This window comes from Pezoporus flaviventris, unplaced genomic scaffold (genome assembly GCF_033815535.1).
Source record: "Pezoporus flaviventris isolate CSIRO_AGI_PZ_B2104156 unplaced genomic scaffold, CSIRO_AGI_Pfla_v1 ptg000009l, whole genome shotgun sequence".
NCBI lineage: Eukaryota > Metazoa > Chordata > Aves > Psittaciformes > Psittacidae > Pezoporus > Pezoporus flaviventris.
In genome coordinates this window covers 3,812,192-3,827,758 of record NW_026892557.1, presented here as the reverse complement: position 1 = coordinate 3,827,758, position 15,567 = coordinate 3,812,192, and the positions used below count along the sequence as shown (strand labels likewise).

General features: G+C 42.5%; 1 protein-coding gene across 7 annotated transcripts; it reads left to right on the top strand.

Annotated features, from left to right (window-relative positions):
• The first annotated feature begins 648 nt into the window (after positions 1-648).
• On the top strand, positions 649-15,507 carry LOC133267745 (cyclin-dependent kinase 11B). 7 transcript variants are annotated; one of them, XM_061450284.1, is made up of 20 exons: positions 649-722; positions 1,257-1,391; positions 1,536-1,651; positions 2,180-2,304; positions 2,897-3,035; positions 3,594-3,724; positions 4,903-5,025; positions 6,184-6,279; positions 6,389-6,517; positions 7,241-7,306; positions 7,655-7,824; positions 8,530-8,620; positions 9,931-10,052; positions 10,357-10,462; positions 10,988-11,109; positions 11,986-12,093; positions 12,855-12,971; positions 13,245-13,393; positions 14,569-14,758; positions 15,048-15,507. In XM_061450284.1, exons 2-20 carry the CDS (start codon positions 1,281-1,283, stop codon positions 15,138-15,140), a joined length of 2,304 nt encoding a protein of 767 aa, XP_061306268.1. In that variant the 5' UTR covers positions 649-722; positions 1,257-1,280; the 3' UTR covers positions 15,141-15,507. The 7 variants fall into 7 exon arrangements, with proteins under 7 accessions (XP_061306268.1, XP_061306266.1, XP_061306267.1 ...); XM_061450282.1 differs by having other exon boundaries at positions 7,649-7,824; XM_061450283.1 differs by having other exon boundaries at positions 6,181-6,279.
• Positions 15,508-15,567: the final 60 nt, after the last annotated feature.

Here is a 15,567-nt window from a genome sequence, read left to right as displayed (position 1 = left end):
CCTGCCCGTTGCTGTGCACCACGGCAGCAGTGCTGCCCGATTTCTTCTGGAAAACAGTCTCTTGGAACGCTCTTGGGATTCTTTCAGTGTCCTTTCCTGCAGCCTCACCCCGACACTCGAGCCCGGAGCCGCAGCTCTCTGGGTTATTCGCTTTACATTTGTCACATGCATTCTCACAGGAACAGCGCCTCTTCCTTAAAGAATTCCCGAAGAATTCCTCGCTGAGCGGCAGCCTGGCAAATGTACAGCGACTTGCAGCAGGCAGCGCTTCTGAAACGGCAGCGCTTCCCCGTGATGAAGCAGCTGTGCGTGATGGCCTTTTCTAGGGCATGTTGTGTTGTAACCTCTGGTCACCGTTCACGATAAGCGTGTCCATGGAGTTCATTCAGTTCTGATTTTCCTGACTCGGAGTCGCCCACTGACTGTAAACTGTCCCTCGTGACCCCTCACTTGCGTTGCCATTCCGCGGCCGCTGGAATCCTGCGTTATTCAGATGAGTTAATAAACGTTAACCCCGGGTTCTCCCCGCGCTTACACGGGTGCTCCTAGGGCTGTGCCGGCGGCGCCCCGCTCCCCGCCGCCCCGGTGCGTGTGCTCGGGCCGCGGCCCATAGCTCCTTAATTACAGCACCGGCTCATCCTGCGCCGCACGTCATCAGCCCGCTCCGGCGGGCGGAAGTGACGTACTTGCCCGGCGCTGCCAAGTCGCAGTCTCCGGTAGCGGTGAGTGGGCCCGGCCGCTCCTGCCTCCGGGCGGCGGGGCCCGGCCTGACCCTGAGCAGCACCGGGGCTGGGCGGGAGCGGGGCGGGTCGGGTCCCACAGGTGAAATCGCCTCTTTGAGGCGGAAGCGGTGGTGGAGCCGTAAGGGCCGCGTTATCCCCGCGGCCGTTGCCTGTGGGCAGGCTCCGAACCGGGCGGAACGGGGTCTGCGGGGCGGTGTTGTGTCCGTGCCTCAGCCGTACGGGCCGGTGCCTGCCGCTGCGTCCCCGTCGGTGGGGAAACGCCGGAGCCTGCTCGTAAACGGCGTTTGGGGTTTACTCGCGCAGTCCCGTGCTCATAGCGAGGGTGGTGTGAGCTGCTGGGGGTAAAGCGTCTCTTGTGGTTCAGGCGAAGTCCTGCTTCACTTCACTTCACTCGAATCAAGTGTATTCATAGCTGAACTTCCCTGCGTACGAAAAGCCAGTGTAAAACTGACGTAGCTGTGTCGGACCGTGTGGTTTGGGTAGGTTTTATTGACGTTGTTCTCTTTTCCAGAGGTTTTTTTTTTGTTTTGAACTCCAATGGGTGATGAAAAGGATTCTTGGAAAGTGAAAACTTTAGATGAAATTCTTCAGGAAAAAAAACGAAGGAAGGAGCAAGAGGAGAAGGCAGAGATAAAGCGCATGAAAAACGTAAGCTGCCCTTTGGTGTGTTTCTGATGAAACTTGAGTTTCATTCCACATCTGTATCCTCATGTCCTCATGAGAACAGGGCGGCTGAGTGTTTGCTTAATTAATTGCATTTTGGTTTCCCCCTTTCTTGTTCTCCCGTGGCAGTCAGATGATAGGGACTCAAAGCGGGATTCTCTCGAAGAGGGGGAGTTGAGGGATCACCGCATGGAAATAACCATCAGAAACTCACCTTACAGGAGGGAGGACTCTATGGAAGACAGGTAAGGCTAAGAGCATCACCTCGTTGTCTTAGGAAGAGTTACTGAATTTAACCTTAGGAAAGATGAGAAGAGGGTTTAAAAATATCCAAAGGGAACAAGTTTAAGTTCTTTAGCGATGCAGATGTGCCACGTGCTGCTTCTAGAACATGCCAGGATGTCTTTTGAGGTACTGATTAGGTTTAATGGTGTATTGTGTTCCAGTTTGGGCCACTGCCTGGTAATATTTCACTTAAATAAAACTTAAGTTAGACCAGGCCTGCTAAGTTCTCTTCAGTGCTTAATTCATCCCCAGTTGCTTGTGTATTTAGAATGTGCTTATAGTAATAGCTTAACTTCTCCTCTATGTGACTGTGATTCTCTCTAATGCACTGTTAATGCCTTGGTTCAACGGCAGTATGGAAATAATACAAATTAGTAAAAGAGGGAAAAATGCATTCTTTTCAAAATGGAGAAGAGAGGAACTGACCCACACTGTGCGTGATAGTCTGTGAAACCTTCCTGAGTTTGTTATGTTATCTTGTGTTTCAGAGGGGAGGAAGACGATTCCTTGGCTATAAAACCACCGCAGCAAATGTCACGGAAAGAAAAAACCCATCATAGAAAAGATGAGAAGAGGAAAGAGAAACGCAGGCATCGCAGTCACTCAGCAGAAGGTTCTTATTCCTACTTTTGGATGACATTCCTGGTAGCTTCCTGAAGTGAAGCAAAACAGGGACTCTGTTGGCAGTAAATAACAGTGACTGCAAACCAAAGGAAACCTGACAGTGGATAAGACAGAGGAGTTTAAACTTGTATTATTTCCTTGGTTCTGTTTAATGCCCTTATGGGAGTGACAGGGGTTTGTGTGTGTTTGAGAGGGCAGAAATCACTTTGGGATAGGGACATTGAGTCTACTTTTACTCTTTGAAGCCTGTTAAGCTTCCTCCTTGGTTTCACTGAGCGAGTGAGCTGAGGTATGATTTTTCTACCTGACTGTAACAGAGAAAACGCTCTTTCTGGGAACATCCCTGTTGTATTCCTCTTATTAACGGCCTTTTCCTATTTCAATGTCAGTATTTGTGCAAGATCTGCCAGTCTTTAAATTTTCCAACACCCTTTCAGATGAGGTTTTTTGTATTAAGAAAATAGCAGAGAACATGACAAGAGGTTACCATAAGCTTCATCCTTTCTAGTTTTGCTTTCTAAAAATAGGAGCACTCAATATTTTGAATAGTAACACTCCAAAATTCATTTTTGTTTGTTTAGGGAAACATGCCAGAGTGAAAGAGAAAGAACGGGAACATGAGCGTAGGAAGAGACATAGAGAAGAGCAGGATAAAGCCCGTCGTGAATGGGAAAGACAGAAACGGAGAGAAATGGCAAGGGAGCATTCCAGGAGGGAGAGGTACATCCATCCCTCCCTGCCCTGTGACAAAGCAGCAGAGATGAACAGCTTCCTTCTCTTAATCTGTCTCTAACCTTTCCTTGTTCTGAAATGACAAGTTCAGAGCAAAAGCTTGTAAGCTCTGGTGCCCGTGCCATGTTCTTTGAATGTGTTGCCTAATGACGATGTGTTCTTGGCTTTAATGACCTTTGTAAGTGGCTTCATTACAGCAGGTGAATTCATTGCCAGTGGTGAATTTGTAGGTGAACTCATTGCCAGTGCTCTACTGTAATGAAAAAAGTGTGAACCAGGGGATTTATTGACAGAACTTGCTGAAGTTCTCTGTAAACCCTGGGAAGGTGCAGAAGCTTTTGTGTTAGAGTTCATGGACTTTGTCTTTGAAATGCTGTGTTTAAAGCGTCAGCTGAAAAGCCGTGTGTCATTTTGACTGACACACGGTCAGTGGTGTTGTTGCTAATGGAATCAGATGACCCTGTAGTTTCTTATAGCAAGAAAGTTTTCCTTGGTAAGCCGAGTTGTTAGTGAGCTGTAGTGTAACAGCAGATAACTGTGTTCTAGAGATCGCCTGGAGCAACTTGAGAGGGAACGAGAGAGAAAAATCCGAGAGCAGCAGAAGGAACAAAGGGAGCAAAAGGAACGGGAAAGGCGAGCTGAAGAGAGGCGTAAGGAACGGGAAGCCAGGAGAGAAGGTAAGTGTCTGTATTAATGTTGTTTGGGCTTAATATCTGCTGATACGGTGGGGAATGGAGGTGTAGAAAACATCTTTTACTTAGGTGAGTGCCAGAGTAAAGAAAGAATATTAAAGTGGAGGGGGACCTTCTGTGTTGGAGGGGAAAAAACCCCAATCTGTTAAGTTGTACAGTATCATATGCCTTAAATGTCACAACATAATGATCAGTCAGTGAGTCTTTGCCACTCTTTTGGCCTGGCTTCCTATGGAAACAAGCTTTAATTGACATTGTCTCTGTGTGTGTGTGTGTGTGTGTGTGTGTATGTATGTGTGTGTTCATCACAATCCCAGTTGCTTCTGAACTCTTTGGCTGACTCTAACCCAGTCTGACAGAGACTGAAGTCTCAAAAGTAAGTGTTTTAAGGATTTGGGGAAATAAATTGCAAAGGGAGGGAGAGAGATCATGTAAGTACTCCAGCCATGAAAATGGCTGCGGTGGGAGTCAAGTGGGAAAGATCTGATAACAGCAATTTAAATCAACTTCTGTGCATGAGCCTCGCACAGAGGATACTTGCAGTCTAAGTTCAGATACTTTCTGGTTAAAGGATCTCTGTTTGTTCCAGCTTTTAGAGGTAAAAATCAGTGCCCATTCCCGTGATCGAGTGACAGACACTGTTCAAGTGGAGCAGACAAAGCCATATTATTGCTGCTATTTCTCGTTCAGCTCATACCAAACAGTGCTTTGTGCTTGGTATTTGCACTGGTACTGCTCAATCTACCTGGCCTTTCATTTTAGTTATTTTTATGGCTCTAAATGTTCTGTCAGCTCCTTCTAAACCTGGTTTTATTCTTTTATGCATTTTCCTTGTCTCTCTTATGCATTTTCACATCTCTCTTTGGCACTGATGGCTTAGTTTCAGGGTGTTTACTGTGTAATATGTAGGGCATCTTGCTTCTGTTTCCCAAGCATGGCAGCACCTTTCTCTAAGTAGTACAAACCCCTGGATTTTTGTGCATGAGGTAAATCATAGTCCTTTACTCTGCTGGATCTAGTTAGGCTCCACTTCCACACCTCTCCATTACCCTTCAGTTGTAAGGAAGAACCTAAAGGGTGCAAAGCAGGAGGTTGTGGCAGACAGAAACATTGTGCTTAGGGCAGGGAGATGTAACCCTTTCTTCCGGTTTTGTTTTCACTAGTTTCTGCACACCATAGAACAGTGAGGGAAGAATATGGAGACAAAGTAAAAATGAGACCCTGGAGTCGCAGCCCATTACGACAGCAGAGAGACAAGCTTGAGCAAGGAGATAGCAGGAAACCAGGTAGCATTTGCCACTTTGTAATGTCTTTGCTGGGGGCTAGGAGGTGTAGTGTTTAATTTCTAGCAGTAAACACACATCCCTGGTACTCTGCTGGAAGTGTTGTCCACTGCATTGGTGGCAAAACTCTGGACTACTCATAAACATGTACTGCCTTCTAAAGCAATGCTGGGTTTGCAGGTAAATATGCAGGGGACAAATGGAATGAATCTTTCCTTAAGTAACAGAAGTAGTAGTGTAAAAAGTTTCCAAGTGAGTTACTTTGTTCAGTGCTGAAAGAAGCAGCTGACTGAATTTCTAAACGTTGTAGTTGGATTCCCTTGCAGGTGAAAGGGATTTACACAGCTCCAGCTGGGTTGTTGTTAGGAACTAAGCTACCTAAAAAAGTTACCTTACTGGGATCAATAGAGTTTAAGCATCACTGATATTGTCATCTTGTAGAACACAGTAAGTGTTTAAGGCAGTATTCTGGTGAGATGGGGAACTTTGTTTTCTAAGCCAGAAAATGGTCCTTCACATGCCTAGGAGGTCCTGACTGTGAGTAGAGAACTTGCATGATTGACAGTAAAGTGTCTTTGGTTAAAGAGGAAAAGCTCAGCTCCGTGTCTGCCCTCTTCATGTGTGTAGCTGCAAAACTAAGTGTAACTGTTTCAGTGCAGCTGATTGCAGGTTGTAATGAGCTGCAGTTCCAGGTGGAGGCTGAGGCAGCAAGCCCTTGGAAGCTGCTGTCTAATCGATCAAGTTATTCACACGTCCTATTTCATGGTGATCCAGAGGGACTGCATTAGAATAGTAAGCACTGATAGAAGGGCTCTGTGTACACACGTTAGTGAGACTGTGTTGTGGTGATACTCGTTATCATATTACTTTTTAATTTACTTTTTATTTTTTAATCAGTCTCATTGGAGCTTTGGCATATATCCTATTTAAAATCCCCAAAGGGCAATATTCCATGGTTTTGGCTGTTGGTTCTGCTCTGCTGCAATTCATAAAAGCTGTTTGTCTTCTGAGCAGAGTGTGGAACCTTTTTAGCACTCTGTATGTCCAATACGGCACCTTCAGCACCACAGAAAGTAAAGCAGTTATGTGGGTGTTCAGAATCTTGTCAGTAGAAGTGATCCTCAGTCTGCACCCTGTTCTTAATTTTTGTGCTCTCAGCAGTAAAAGAAGAGAAACCAGAAGAGAGAGATCCTCTTTCAGACTTGCAGGACATCAGCGACAGTGAGAGGAAAACCAGCTCAGCTGAGTCTTCATCAGGTGATGAAATGCAACTTAGTAGCAGTAATTAATTGCACCGTTGTCGGTGAGGAAGCTCTGTGCTAGAGTGTGCGCCTACTTAGTTTTGTGTTTCATCATCCCTGAACAGAATCTGGATCAGGCTCAGAAGAAGAGGAGGAAGAGTCTAGCAGTGAAGGCTCTGAGGAAGAGGGAGAAGAAGAGGAGGAGGAAGAGGAGACGGGAAGCAATTCTGAGGAAGTGTCCGAGCAGTCAGCTGGTGAGTTAGTATGAGACAGGTCCTAGAATAGTGTGTTATGATTTTGTTTCTCTGCTGTATTGTCTTATTTGACCATTTCCCTTCTCTCCTAGCCTAGGATAGGCTGAGATCTCACAGGTCAAAATAACTAAAAAGAAAAAAAAGCCATTCTCGTCTTCGTCAATGGTGTTAGGCTACACTTTAAGTAATTTTATAACACAACCATTACTCTATAGAGAACAAGTCTGCACTTATCTGGGGGGTGGTGAAATACAAATGTCTCTTGTCAGTTTGAATTATTTTCTGTTGCAAATCCCACTTTGTTTTTGTTTTCCTGCCAGTACCAGTAAATGAACATAAAAGGTTTCATAACAAAGTCTGTTTACAGCCATTCTTGAAATTGATCAGTAAAGGCACAGAATTGTGCTCTAATGGCTGGTATTTTTCTTTAAAATCGATTACAGTTCATAAGCAAATATTCATCAGTTTCCTAACTTTATTCACCTGCCCCCTTCCCAAATCCCCAGATAATTGGCAAGAATTGTATTCCCTGTTGGAAGCCCAAAGGTGCAGTTTTCTTGAGTTAGGGGAAGCATTTAAGGGAAACAGAAGTATAAGGCCACTTACCAGATAGTGAAGAAGGTGAAGGCCTGGTGAGTTATAAAACTTTTCAGTAGTGATCTGCCTTACAAGGAACCTCAGAAGTGTTGAGTTTATTCAGTTGAACTTGTTTATGTTTTGCAGAAGAGGTGAGCGAAGAAGAAATGAGTGAAGAGGAGGAACGGGAGAATGGAAACCACATCCCAGTTGGTACAATGCAAACACTGAAGATTTAAAGATGGGTTGGGCTGAATTTTTGCAGCCATAGAAATCTTTGTACAAGTACTGAAAAATACTTTGAATGTATTTCTTGTTGCAGTTTTGCCATCATTCCAAAGTTGTATGTATATGACTGTAAACGAGTTCTTAAAAGCATCGCCTCTGCAAAGAGGGGAAATCTGGCTGCTTCTTGATCTTTATTACAGGAGCTTAAGTTGCATAAGTTGCACACCTGTACCTTGTAACCAGAGTTTTACTATCTTTAACTGTCTAAGGCTGAGCTTAATTGTCCCAAGGGCTCCCTCTTTCCAGAACTGATTCTGACCTTTAAAGTTACAGAGTCGAGATTTGACCGAGATTCAGCAGGAAGCGAAGCAGAAGAGGAGGAAGCAGGGGAGGGAACCCCCCAGTCCAATGCAATGACAGAAGGAGACTATGTTCCTGACTCACCAGCTTCCTCCCCCATTGAACTGAAACAAGAGCTGCCCAAGTATCTTCCTGCACTTCAGGTAGAGAATCGTTTGAAGGATGCTTGAAAATACCATAAGCAAATGGATTTCTCTAGCTGCTTTAACAGCATAAACACCTTTGTGCCTGAGATAGTTTATGGGCAGAATATGCTTTAGTGATTGAACATCACAAAATACACATTTCTGTGTGAAATATTGCTCTTTTTTGACAAGGTAAAAATGTGATTACTCTCTTAGATATTGCTAAGAATGTGATAATACATTTGATACTGTGCTGTCTTGGTAGTGCTCTCTGAAAATAGATACCTGTGAGAGGTTCTGTTAATGTGAATAGAAACTGATGGGTGGTTGCTCTTTTTTGTAGATAACAGCTGAGTGTAGAAATAGGAAGAGAAAGCATGTTTTTATTAATTATGTGAAAGGTGTCAGGCTGAGGTACCGAGCTGCTGCCTTTGCCATTGTGGCAGCTTCTTTGTGGCAGTTTAGTCTCTGCAAAAAGGGAATGAGTGATGAGTTAATGAAATGATTTCATTAATGTACTAAAACACAGACTCCGTCTGGGATTCCTTAAGACATTAAAGCATTTCTTAAGACAAGTAAAAATTAACCTCAGAGACACCTTTCTCCTGCGGCATAGCCACATTGTTGGATTATCTTGGTAGGTGTTGAAGTTTACTATATGTTGTCTTAAAACACCCAGGCAGATGCTGGAGGAGTAAGTGGTGTCCATCTGTCTGTTTTCAGGGATGTCGTAGCGTGGAGGAGTTTCAGTGTTTGAACAGGATCGAAGAAGGAACGTATGGTGTGGTGTACAGAGCAAAAGACAAGAAGACTGGTTAGTACAAGAGTCTCCAGTTGTTTTCTTCATGGTATTTAGGACTGCAAGTTAGTTCTGCATTTTTCACTGATGAACAAAATATGTCTGTAAGACTTTCTTCTTTATCAGGAATAATCTAGGCTTCTTAATAGGATGTGGACTTTGACATACAGGCTTCACTAGCAGCTCTTTGAGTTCAGAAGTGATCTCTGTGTTGGCCGTTGTGGGGTAGGACACTTTCTGGCTCCAAAGGCAGTTATTTCTGGATTGGGATCTGCTCTAGATAGTCACCTGGTTGGAATCCTTGATAATTTGCTCTAAGTAGCAGTAGACTCCACCAGGAGTCACTGTGAGCACAGCTATGGATTAGAGAAGTGATGAAAGCAGTGAGGATACACTGCAGTGTTCTGTTGTAGAAAGAAATTTCACTTTTCAGTTTTAAAGCTCCTTCTCAACCACTTTTTGTATATACAAGTGGATTTCTATCTTTTAAAACTCAATCTCTTTGCTTATCAGGTTTGTAGAGGCAAATGCCTTATAATATCTGCAGTTTTAAATAGAGTTGGCAGGATGGTAAAGAGAGTTGTGCAAACAACTATGTCCCAAAGCAGGCCTAGACAGAAATTAGGGTTATTGTCGGGTTTGAATTGACAAGCTGTGATTCTGGTGGGAGGTTTAATTGAATTCTGGATGCCTTGGTGGTTCTGTCTGTTTTAGAATAACAGGACCGTTTGGTTTCTTCTGGGGAGTGGAGGCACACAGCTGGCATTGTGGTTTCTCTGGGTTTACTTGTTTACTGGACAGCTCCCATGAGCTTGTTTTTCTTCTCCCTCTCTGACTTAAGGTCTGCTCCAAGACTAACACAAGCATTATTCTCCACAGTATCATGCAAAAAGCAGATGTATTTAAGTAATGCACTTCAGTAATGTTTTGAGTAGCACCTTTTGAGTTGGGTCTTTAAACAGAGATGAACTGTATTTGAGGCATTTCTGTCTGCTCTGTCCTTCCCAACTATGGTGAAGAGTTTAGATACACTTTTAGTTCCTTTCCTAGTGAATTATATTGGAATACACTAAAATGCATTGGTTGTGTTGCTGGTTTGGATTTTATTCTTTAAACTTGGCAATCTTTTGGTGGTTGTGTTGTGGGGTTTTTTTTGCTTTTACTTTGCTAATGTGAGACTGGCTCTGCTTCTTGGTTCAGCATTATGTCTTGACTTAATGGTTTTCATTCAAATCAACTTAGTGACAGAGCACTGTGGGACCTTATAATGTGTGTTTATTAGCTGTGTGATGGGAGATCTGCAGTTAATTCTGTTTCCTTTGCAGATGAGATTGTGGCTCTGAAGCGACTGAAGATGGAAAAGGAGAAGGAAGGCTTTCCCATTACTTCTCTGAGAGAAATAAACACTATTCTGAAAGCACAGCATCTAAATATTGTCACTGTCAGAGTAAGGCTCAAATCTTCTATTTCAAAAGTAGTTTTGTTCTTGGCTTTTAAAATGCCCTATAAAGAAGGTAGCATCCATAGCAGAGCTTGTTTCTGTAAACAGCTGTATACTGTCCATAAAACTATATAGACATGACTCTACATAATCTGAGGTTTAGCAAAAATGAGTTGGGTTTTTGTGATTTTTCTCTGGATTTCCCCAATGGCAGTTCCATTTATTCTCCTGCCAGTAAATCTCTAAACCTCATTTTTGCATGCTTTAAAATCCTATGTGCTTGTTTTGATCCTTTGTTTCTGTGTTACAGGAAATTGTCGTCGGCAGCAATATGGATAAAATCTACATTGTAATGAACTACGTAGAGCATGATCTCAAGAGTCTGATGGAAACCATGAAGCAACCATTCCTACCAGGTACTGTTTGCCATAGTCTCCTATAATTCTCAGAACTGGAAAACTGGCCAACACAAACCTCAGTGTCCTTGGGCTGTACTGACATCAGTGAACTAGCTTTGTACAGTGACGTGTATTGCCTTGGAATGTCATATGAGTGCTCTTTGGAACAGATATTTTTGTTGCTTTTTCTCTGTTCGGTCTGATTTTACCCACACAAGATAGGGTTGTAGGTGGGGAGTGCTGATACTCATAGTGACACTTGGCTAATCAATCTAGTTTACTTAGGGTGGAGGTTCAGATGTGAAATCAAGGGAGTTTCCCCTGTGCTAAACTGGAAAAGAACACTGAGGTTTAAATTTGGCCACTTCCTGTGTTTTTGAGGCATTGATTTCTGAGCATTGTTTGGAGCATTCCAGTTACCCAGATGAATTCTGCTTTATTGGCAGCTCTCTGGGTTTAACTGCTCTTGTTCTGTGACATACTCTTAACGGTGCAGTTTATACTGTGCTTTTAAATGCATTTGGCTTCGTTTCACCATTTCAGGTGAAGTGAAAACCCTGATGATTCAGTTGCTGCGAGGAGTCAAGCATCTGCATGACAACTGGATACTTCACCGGGACCTGAAAACTTCCAACCTGTTGCTCAGTCATTCAGGCATTTTAAAAGTAAGAATTACATGAGATCCCCCACTTGTACTGCAGAATTACACTGCATTAGAGCTAGGTCAGCAGCTGGGCAGGATGTTTTGCATTAATCTGTAGGATGTTTGAGGTGTAAAACATATGGTTGTGAAGAAGTGAACTTTGCTATTGAAGAGACTGCTTTGCTGCAGCTGTAAGATCTGTGCTGAGATGTGACCAATAAGGATGGCCTAGTGAATACTGAACTCTCTGTAGTGTGATCTATAAAGATCTATAGTGTCTCATCTTGGTGATGCAGCACATGTGTGACAATGTCATTTTCTGTATCAGCATCGCAGTGTTTGGGGTTGCTCTTTTCAGCTTGAGGGGTTGGAAGGCTTAAAAAAGAATCTAAGTCTCTGTAGTAGTGCTGAATGGTGCAGTTACTGGTGGAGATGGAGATTCTAAACCTTCACTGACTCACAAAAATCTAAGAGAAAAGCAGTACTAAGATGAGGACATAACATTTCAGTTTTTACATCTGAGTTCTAGATGCCAGTTGTATATTGCCATTATTTACATCTTGCAGTTAAGCCTTTCCCTTTCTCAGGAAAACTGGACTTTGAATTTTTCCCTTGCTTGCAAAATTGAAGTTGGCATCTGTTGTTGGTTTTGGCTTTGTTCTCGCCCTCCCATACAACCTTTCTGTTGAGATGATCAATAACAGGAGCTCTTGCTTGGCCTCAGGCAGGGAAAAATGTTTTTTTCCCCAGCAGTGGAAAAAGACAAGGAAGGGCCATAAGAAACAGCACATTCTGTGTGGCTGTTTCTGGAGGCTGGAAGCTCTGCAAGAGCCAACATGGCCAGCACAAGCTGGCACTGGAATGTTGGAAATGTTACTGATCACCAGTTTTCATTTAGGTTGGAGATTTTGGACTAGCCCGAGAATATGGATCTCCACTGAAGCCCTACACACCAGTGGTTGTGACACTTTGGTACAGGGCTCCGGAGTTGTTGCTTGGAGCAAAGGTATGTTTCTCCTTGTTCCTCTGGCTGCTAAAGGAATGACTCTTCAGACCATGTAATTTATGAACAAAGTATAAGTATGCTCAGTGCTTTATATTGATTTAGAGGTGGAAATTCTGAAACTGCAGTATTATTTTCCCTAATAACACAGCTAAAAGGCTTCCATCTTCCATAGGCAGAAGGTGGGTGGATGACAGATGAAGTTCTCTCTCTTAGAGTACTGATGTGGTGGTACTGGACTGGTGCAAACTGTCCCTGGCACCCTGGGCAGCTGGATTTGTATTTTTAATGCTAGTGTATAAATTGTGACACTGGAGAGCAGAACAAGGCAACAACGTTCTGGCCATGTTCCCTACTGATTACCTGTTTTATAATGGAAATCCAGATGAAATCTATGGGGCTTCAGTGACAAGAACCGTCCCAGGAAAAAATACTGCCCTGTGCTGTCTTACAAGGATGACTTTAATAGAAATTGTTATATTTAAGAGATGTACCATGGCGACCAGGCTTTTCCCATAACCTGAGATTGCTGTTGGGGCAAAATAAGGGCTAAAGATCTCTGCAAGAGAGTGCAAGTTAGAGTGTTTTGTTGGTTGTGATGCTCTGTGTGTGAGTGCAAAAGAAAGGCAGCATTGTGGAGACCTGTGTTTCATCCTGAAGTGTTTGTATGCATGGGTATTACTCATAATTCACAGTAATTTTGACTTTCAGATACAGAGATCTGTGCCTTGGGGGTGGGAATGTCATATATCCCTTCTTTTCAGGAGTATTCAACAGCGATAGACATGTGGTCAGTGGGGTGTATATTTGGAGAGCTCTTAACGCAGAAACCCCTGTTTCCAGGGAAGTCAGAGATCGACCAGATTAACAAAGTTTTTAAGGTAAGGTTTTTAACACCAGTGGGTTCTGACCAACTGGGTTGGAGACAGGTACATGAGAGTAGTAAGATACAAAAAGTGCTTATTGCTCTTTTTAGATTCAACCTTAATGAAGGACTCTTTACTCTGATTCTTGTTTCATAATACACACAGACCATGGTTTTTGCTTTGCTTTGTTTTCTCTGAATATGTAACCAACTCCTGTAACTACATAATGAGTAAGTAGAAGAGTTTCCCTCTAGAATGAGTTTATTAAAGAGGTGTCTTAATTTGCAGGATCTGGGCACTCCAAGTGAAAAAATCTGGCCTGGTTACAATGAGCTGCCAGCAGTCAAGAAGATGACATTCACCGAGTATCCCTACAACAACCTGCGCAAGAGATTTGGAGCCCTCCTCTCTGATCAGGGGTTTGATCTGATGAACAAGTAAGTAAGTGCTTCATTGCATCACTGGGAATTGTACTCACATGCTACAACAGTGATAGAAAGTGATTCATAGTGAAACATGGCATTTCAGTGCATCTGACCTTGTCAAAACATGCTGATGCTGCTGAAGTTTGTCTGAGACATCCCTTGCAGTGCTATTCCTCACTCTCTCTCACAGCAGCTTTATTCAGTGTACCATGCTCTTAACACCTGCTGTTAAATCTCAGTCCAAGATTATTCTTGCACATCTATATCCTAGAAGAACAGAAAAATGTTTTAGTAGTAGTTTTAGTTCATTCATGTCATGTTTAATTACATGGTGAGTCTGCTGTTATGGACTTTGTTAAAACAATTCAGTTGTTTAAACAACTGTTCCAATTTCCAATTACAACTGGAAAAAGAGGAAAAAAACCCAGTACATTCAGAAATTTAACAAAATTTCCTAATTCTATTATAGAATTCTATTATTTTGATTAGGATTTAGGATATAATTATTTATGCTAGAATTATTCTAATTCTATCCTAATTCTATTATAGAATTAGGAAATAGCAATTTTGTTTTTTTTCCTACATGTTCACAAATTCATGAGTTCCAGCACATCTGATACTCTGGCAGTTCTTTCATCTAACTCTACTGGTGCATTCTGATTGCATTTCAGTTTTTCTTTACAAGGTTGACAGTGGCTTGAGAGATTTTTATTCTCCCCTAATATTCCCTTTAAATGTCACGACATGAAGTAAATGATTGTTTCAGATCTTAGAACTTTATTAAAAAAATAAGAGGTTTTTCACTCTTCCCTGTTTTTAAGACTGAGGTTTTAAGGTTTTTGACTGAGTTGTGAATAATTTATTGGCAGTTAGATTTCTTTTCAGAAGGTCCAAGTCTTCTTAACAAAGACAGACATAGCCCTGTCATAACCAAAGCAATTAAGAAGTAGATGACACTGATGTGATGTCTATCTATCTGTCTTCATTATTTTGGATAAGAAAATAGTACTGATTTGGGTCTGGAATTTGCAGAAACACGTAAGTGTAAAATATATTGCTGTGTGGAATGAATAGTAGAGTAAAACATGTTTCTGTATTGCAAGTGGTTTAAAATACTCAGTGTCCAGTTAAGTTAAACTGTGTTTCAATATTCTTCTTCCCTGATTGTCTTCCTACTTCCTTCTCAGCTTTTTGACCTACTACCCAGCACGAAGAATTACTGCTGAGGATGGGCTGAAGCATGAGTATTTCCGGGAGACTCCGCTTCCCATCGACCCTTCCATGTTTCCTACCTGGCCAGCAAAAAGTGAACAGCAAAGGGTGAAACGTGGCACCAGCCCTCGACCACCTGAGGGAGGCCTTGGATACAGTCAGTTGGTGAGTACAGCAGCTGACACTGACTTAGAATCACAGAAGGGTTTGGGTCGGAAGGAACAGTAAAGATACCAACCCTCTGCTTGTGGACCTGTGATGTCCTTAGACATGTGCAAATGCTGCTTTAGGAACAGTTCACATGACTTGTACTGGGCTGTGTGATGCCACTGGATCAAACATTTATTTCTCATCTCCTAAAGATACTTTGATGGGTTTTATTGTCACTTTAGATTTTGGGGTTGAAAAGGTAATAGACATTTACTGATAAATGAATTGTGCTTGGTTTTCACAGGGTGATGACGATCTGAAAGACACGGGTTTTCATCTGACCACCACCACTCAAGGAGCATCTGCTGCAGGACCTGGCTTCAGCCTCAAGTTTTAAACTCAGTGTGAAAAGAGGATTAAAAAACAAAGAAAAGAACCATTCATGTGAGTGGATTTCTGAGTGCCCCAGTTCAGTTCTTCACAGCAGGGAGACTAGATGTTTTTCACAGGGGAAAAGTCAAATGTCATCACAGATGCAAAGGCTCTTGCTGGGTGTGGAGTATGACTGCTGCATTCCATTAGAGGACTGGAATTAACCTGAAAAGCCAAGGATCATTACAAAATTTGACAAGGCAAAACTTGAAGTTCAATCCTGGAACAGTCTCTGGTTTATTTTTAAGTTTTGTTGGGTTTATTTTGTTGGGTTTTTGTTTTTTTTTTTCCTTGTAAATTTGTAGAATTAAAATACATTTTTAATTGTTTAACAGTGGGAAAGAGTTCATTTCTTCACATGCAGCAAACTTGGACGGTGGTGGCATTAAGTC